Source organism: Micromys minutus, assembly GCF_963924665.1.
Source record: "Micromys minutus genome assembly, chromosome: 3".
Lineage (NCBI taxonomy): Eukaryota > Metazoa > Chordata > Mammalia > Rodentia > Muridae > Micromys > Micromys minutus.
Window position 1 is genome coordinate 64,768,414 of NC_137972.1, and position 6,607 is coordinate 64,775,020.

At 44.9% G+C, this 6,607-nt stretch overlaps 1 protein-coding gene and 1 pseudogene across 2 annotated transcripts; both read right to left on the bottom strand.

Annotated features, from left to right (window-relative positions):
• Nucleotides 1-652: 652 nt before the first annotated feature.
• LOC308418568 (proto-oncogene FRAT1-like) lies at nt 653-1,471 on the bottom strand (the record flags this gene model as incomplete). The annotated part of the gene is made up of 1 exon (XM_080913953.1): nt 653-1,471. One exon carries the CDS (start codon nt 1,469-1,471, stop codon nt 653-655), a length of 819 nt encoding a protein of 272 aa, XP_080770079.1.
• A 3,136-nt stretch (nt 1,472-4,607) lies between these two features.
• Nucleotides 4,608-5,185, bottom strand: LOC308418934 (NADH dehydrogenase [ubiquinone] 1 alpha subcomplex subunit 8-like; annotated as a pseudogene). The gene has a single exon. The product of its transcript is annotated as an NADH dehydrogenase [ubiquinone] 1 alpha subcomplex subunit 8-like (transcript).
• Nucleotides 5,186-6,607: the final 1,422 nt, after the last annotated feature.

The window sequence follows — 6,607 nt, forward strand, 5'->3', positions numbered from 1 at the left end:
CTCTGCGAACAGCAACCCTTTGGGGAGGAAAGGGGGGGGCAGACAAAAAAAAAAAAAAAAAACCGGTTACTTCTATTCAGCCAGAGACGGTCTTCTCCTGGTACCACATGGTTTACATTGAAACCAGCACTGCAAACAATGAGATGGTCCTTTAACCGTCCTAAAATGTTCAAGTTTGGCATTTTGGGGCACTCTCTGAAATTATGTCCATTCTTTTCCCCCTCCCCCCAAATGAATCAGGAACTAGCCCCGGAAAGAACAGCAAGTAATGGGGATCATCGTCCTTTGATCCATAGATGGTTGAGCGATCCAGAGAGCATGCACCATGGCCACGTGGTCGCCCGCTTGGCCAGGAGAGTCTGCGCAGAATTGCAGAGACCACGTTGACTCAATCCAAAAAAAAAAAAAAAAAAAAAAAAAAAAAAAAAAAAAAGAGTCCCGCTGACAGCATGGGGTGCGTTCTACAGAATCTGCTTTAAACAAACCCAAGTCCTACGTTTCAAACAGTTTGGGGATTTCAACTTTAGTTACCCAATGGAAATATTTGCAAAATTTCGGCTATCTTACTTAGCTTATTTTCCTCCACCAGCCTCGGCAGGGCGAAGCCCTTGATCCAAGGCTATACAGGCTCGTGCTGTGGCCACCTAGGCTGTTAGCTGCCAGAGACAAGGTCGTCCCCATTTCTGAGCTGCGCCCTCCTCACGCAAGCGCCAGGGTCGCTGCAGGCCGCGCGGGGGCTCTCGGGCGAAGGTGGCTCTTGCACTGGGGCCGATTGAGGCCCCAAGATCGGGTGTGCGGGGACCTTCGGGTGTTGCTGAAGCCTTCGGGAGTGAAGTCGCCGCACTGCCTCCTTGATGAGGTTTCCCGAGAGCAGGAGCTGCTGCAGGAGCCTGGGCGGGTCGTCCTCACTGCTTCTGGTCTCCGGCTGAGATCCGCGCCGCTGCTGCCAGCGACGAGACTCGGCTGCGTTCCGGAGCCATCCCCGCCGGCACGGGCCGGTCAGTGGCTGCGCGATGCTTAGTTGGCCCGTCCCGGGAGATCCCCCAAGGCCCCGTTGTTGGGGCAGCGCGCTGGCGCCCGGGGCGATCTCCGCCACGCGGTAGGGCGCTGCCCGGCCTCGGACGCGCCCGCGCTCCCCCAGCAGGCAGCGCATGGCTCCGGGGGGCGCGGGGTCTCTGGCCTCCCCGGACGCTGCAGGCCGCAGCCTCCTCGCGGGGGCCCTGGCCTGGTCTGCCGGCTGCGCCTCCAGGACCCCCGGGGGCGCGGGCAGGGGCCCCGGGGCGGCATACAGTGAGGCCTGGCCATCGTGCGCGGGGTCTAGCTGCAGCGTCTGCCCGATCTGGGCGATGAGCTGGTCCACCTCGGCCGAGCCGCTCGGAGTCACCGGCGGCTGCAACAGGAGGAAACTGTGGTCGTCCTCCTCCCCCTCCGCCTCGTCCCCGGCTTCCTCCTCTTCTCTTCTGCACGGCATGGCCCCCTGCCCTGGTACCCGCGTCTGTACTGGGGTCGCTGGCGGCTCGTTTGGCGGCAGGATCGGCGGGCCGCGTCTGGGGCGGGAGCGGGGCGGAGGCCGGGGCTGGGCGGGGGCCGAGCCTGGGACGCGGAAGCCGCGACCACTGGGCAGTAACACTGCGCGCTTAGAGCCGCGGGAGCCGGAACCTGGGCTTCTCACTCTTCATTAAGAGAAGTTAACTTTTTTTTTTTTTTTTTTTTTTTTTTTTGAAAAGTTCTTACAGCTGCTGTTCTAATCAATGCCTCCAGAGGGCCTCTCCATAGTCCATGCTGAAATTCCTTCCTCTGGTCGAATTCAAAGAAACTGTTGTTCAATGTAGCGGCCACCAGAAGGCAAATGATGCTCAGTTTAGTACAAAAACAGTGCCACACAGAATGAAGTGCCTTCAGTTTGTATCTAAAAGTACAGTCGTTTAAAATGTTATAAAAATGTTTCCGATTTTGTTTCATGAGAAAACATAATTCCATAAAAGCATTAGATAAATAAACATGTACCAGCCCAGTTTGATCTGCTACAGTGAGCTACAAAACTAGAATGGGAATTTGAGACACATTTGAGACATGAAATGGTAACACACATCTTAGAAAAAGTGTAATTTAACTTTAAGGACGAAATAGATTGTTACATAGCTCTCATTTTGCGCTTTAGGGAGAAAAAAAAAGCTACTGCATTGCCGTTTGCTGATAGTAGAAAGCATAATAGAAATATCAATCTAAAACAAGATTTTTGATACCCAATAAATGGGAGCTTTCATATTATACTATTTTTTCAAACTCCTTTCTTCAGTGAGTTTTCTATTTGTTTGGTGGTGGTTTTGATCACTCTATATTGATGTTCTTTTATAGTAAATTTGTTATGAAAATGTCTGCTCCAAGGTTGAAACTTGTATTTTATAGACTTTTAGTTTTGAACTGTACATAAAGAATATTTTAGAGAAGTCTAATTCTCATATGCCCAAGTCTGATGAATCAACCCATGGTTAGCTCTGAGGTCTCGCCAATAAATTCATCTTTCTGCATTAGAATCCGTTTGAATACACGTGCCGTATCATTACCACAGCTCACGGTTTTATATGGGCGTTTCACATTCCACCATCCTTTCTTGAAAGCAATTGCTCTGTGATCATTATATCTTTCTATATAATGATATACTTTCTATACCTTTGTCAGAAACAGACTGATGATCTCACTCTCCGTCTGTGCCCAGGATTTTCATTCTGAATCACATATTTGTGTCTACTCTTACTCATACAATTTTGTTTGGTTTCAGGGAAAGAACTGAGTTTCTAGTCATCATGAGACATGTTTTATGTAAACCCTTTATGAGTTCAAAAAATTCCTTCTTATGTCTAGTTTTATTTTGGAGTTTCTCACATGGCTGAATATTGCTTTTACACAGTTTGGGGTTCTCCATGTGTTAAAACGCCCCGTTAAAAAGTGTTGAATCAGTCTTGAACTTTTGATGTAACTTTCACTTGATTATTTTATATTTTTCCTTTCTTTAAATGTGGCAGGATATTATTTATTTGTTAAGAGATTTTGTGATGGGCTGGATAGATGGCTTAGCAGTTAGGAGCACTGACTGCTCTTCTAGAGGTCCTGAGTTCAGTTCTCAGCAACCACATGGCTCACAACCATCTGTAATGGGATCTAATGTGTCTTCTGGTGTGTCTGAAGACAACTACAGTGTACTCATAAACATTAAATAAAGTATTAAAAAGATTTTGTGATATGTTCACCTAGAAATATCTGTCTTCTTCTCTTGCTAACTCTATGTGTGTTTGAACTTACATAGATGCTCACAAATTCTTTATTTTTCACACTTCCTGGAAGCGGCCCATGAAATCCACAACTTTATCTTGTGGGGGAGAATTTGAATCAGTCTGGTAATATGTGTCAGGCTGCCCTTGATCTCTGCATGCTGCTGCCTTGTTTCTTGTAGTTCCTCAAGAGCCCTTTCTCAAACATTTCGTGGAGTTCGTCAGTGAAAGTACATTGGTCGCATGGTATTGCTCATATTCATCAAAGCATTGTGTGGTGGTGAGGAAATGTACCCTCATGAGACTTAATCATTCATCTGACAGCATGGGCTGCCCTTACACAATACTGGATAAAGTTGATTCCATCCATAAATTTATTCCTTTGGAAAATATAAAAAAAATGCTTAGAATCACAACATGACATGCTAGTTTCTCACTTTAAAAAAATAATAAGTACACTACTGCCTTAGTTAGGGTTTCTGCTGCAACAAAAAAAAAAAAAAACGTGACCAAAAGCACATTGCAGTACAGAAGACTTTGTTTGTTTTTTACTTTCACATCATAGCCTATCTTTAAAGGGAGTAAGGGCAGGAACTCAAACAAGAGACGAACCTGGGGGCAGAAGCTAATGCAGAGAGAAGTTACTGATTACTGATTTGCTCCCCATAGCTAGCTCAGCACACATTCTTATAGAGCCCAGAATCACAAACCCAGGGATAACAGCACCCACAATAGGCTGTGCCCTCCCCAATCAACCACCAATTTAAAAAATTCCCTGTAGGCTTTCCTCCGCAATCCTACTGAGACTTTTTTTTTTCAACTGAGGTTCCCTCCTGTCTCATGACTGTAGCTTGGGTCTAATTGATGTAAAAGTATCCAGCACAACTATGAAATGAGAACAAAACATATTCAAATAATTGTACAGATCAATAACATAGTTGCTTAGTGTAATTGTTTGATGGAGGTACAAAGGTGCCAACAGTGGACTAGATAAGAAGACATGTTAAAGACTCAGGTTTTTCTCCCCAATAAAAGAAGTAAAATGCCTGAACTCTACCCAGTAAGCTGTGATTTGATGTTAGTAAGAACATCATGCTGCTTGGTGACATGTTTCTCTCTGTGTAGCCAGACCTCTCCCAATCCTTCAGAATGATTATCCAAGACTCCTTCCATAGATCTTCATCTTTAGCTCCCAGTCAATAGAATCTCACATTAAGAGTGATGTCGTATGTATCTCTTTTTTCCTTAACTGCCAAGTCACATGAATTTACTTTCTTGTTAATGTCTGTGATCCAGGAAAGAACACTCGATCAGCATGGGTGTTTTCGTTGTCTGTTATCTGGGCGCATGACTGAGGTGAACAAGTGTGGACCATGGATTCATCTTTACCCGGTCCAGGAAAAAAAAAAAGCAGATGCCATGCTTGGCAGGTTTCAGATCTTCAATCACAGGGCTGGGCCCTGGCCTTGCTCCTGAGTGATAAGGATTCTTTGGCAAAGGGCAATCCGTTTTGACTTTGATGACCTTAGATAACTACCCGAGGTCAGGTCTCTTTCAGACCAGTTTGTCCAGCACACATTGGTCAAACATTGCCTGCTGCTTGCTGCAGTGACGAAATAGCTGCATGTTGGAATAATCAAAGCAATCCCAATACTCTGTGAAAGACTGCTGTGTACAGTGACCCTTTATCTGCCTGAAGAACTTCAGTGCACAGCCATTAACCATCTTGCCCTACTTCAGAGAGCGCCTAGGGTCCTTCTCCTCCCAGCAGCACAACATGACCTCCTTATTGGTTTTATCACACTGAGCCCCATAGTGATGGATAGCAGCTTTAAGCATGGCAGAGCTGAGCTGACTTTTACATCCTCCACTTTCAGCTCTTCCAGAGTTGGCAGCTTCACTATCCCCGGCATGATGGCAGCAGTCGAGACCCTCCCTGAACAAGTGCCCTTGGCCATGTTGCCCATCTCCTTTAATTGCCCTTTGGGTTTCCGAGACTGCCCAGTACCCATCAGATGTATCTTATGGCTTGATTTCCTGAAAGCTATCTCTGTCAGAGACCACACTATATGCTATGAGTTTAACTCTACATGTAGACAGCCATTATGTTTTATTGTGTACTTGTAATTGGAATGATTATCGCCTGGAAACTTTGCAAATTTTATTGGGTTGAACCACTCCTGGGCATATACCCAAAAGAAGTCCAATATCTAACAAGAACACATGTTCTACCATGTTCATAGCAGTCCTATTTACAATAGCCTGAAGCTGGAAAGAACTCAGATGTCCTTAAGAAGAGGAATGGATACAGAATTTGAGGTACATTTACACAATAGAGTACTATTCAGCTATTAAAAGCAACGACTTCATGAAAATCCTAAGCAAGTGGATGGAACTTGAAGCTATCATCCTGAATGAGGTATCCCAGTCACAAAAGAACACTCATGGTATGTAGTATGTACTCATTGATAAGTGTATTCTAGCCTCCCAAAAAGCTCAGAATACTACAGAAACAATTCAGAGAACTTATGAAGCTCAAAGAGAAAGAAAATCAGAAGGTGGATTCCTCATTCCTTCTTAGAAGGGGGAACAAAACACTAATGGGAGGAAATAATGGGACAAATAGAGGAGCAGGGATTGGAGAAAAGATCATCCAAAGACAGCCTCACCTGGAGATCCATCCAATATGCAGGCACTAACCTAATCACTATTGATGATGCCAAGTAGTGCTTCCTGGCAGAATCATGATATGGATGCCTTCTCAGAGGCTCTGCCAGGACTAAACTGATACAGAGGATGCTTGCTGCTAACCATTACACTTAACATGAAGACAACGATGAAGGAGCTACAGAAAAAACTAAAGAAGCTGAATGAAAGGGTCTGCTTCTCTATGGGAAGAACAACATTATCAATCAATGAAACCCTCCAGAACTCCCAGGGACTAAAACACCAACCAATGAGTTTTCATGGAGAAACCCATGGCTCCAGTTGAATATTCAGAAGAGAATACCATTCTCTGGCTCAATGAGAGGAATAGACTTAGGCCCAGCAAATGATCTTTTTCCCAGCGTAGGGGAATGCCATGGTGCTGAGTTATAAGAGAGAGGTTGGGATAGGAAGCACCTTCATAGAGACAATGGGTGGGGGAGTGAGGAAGGAATTGGTGGAAAGAGGATAACACCTGAATTTTAGATACAGAGAATATTCGATAAAGAAAAGATATTTTTTTAAAAAGGTCAGGGATGGTGATTCTCCTGGGAGTTCTTTTAATTATTGAGAATAGATTTCAAGATCCTTGATTTTTGTTGTTGTTGTTGTTGTTACTACAGATGAAT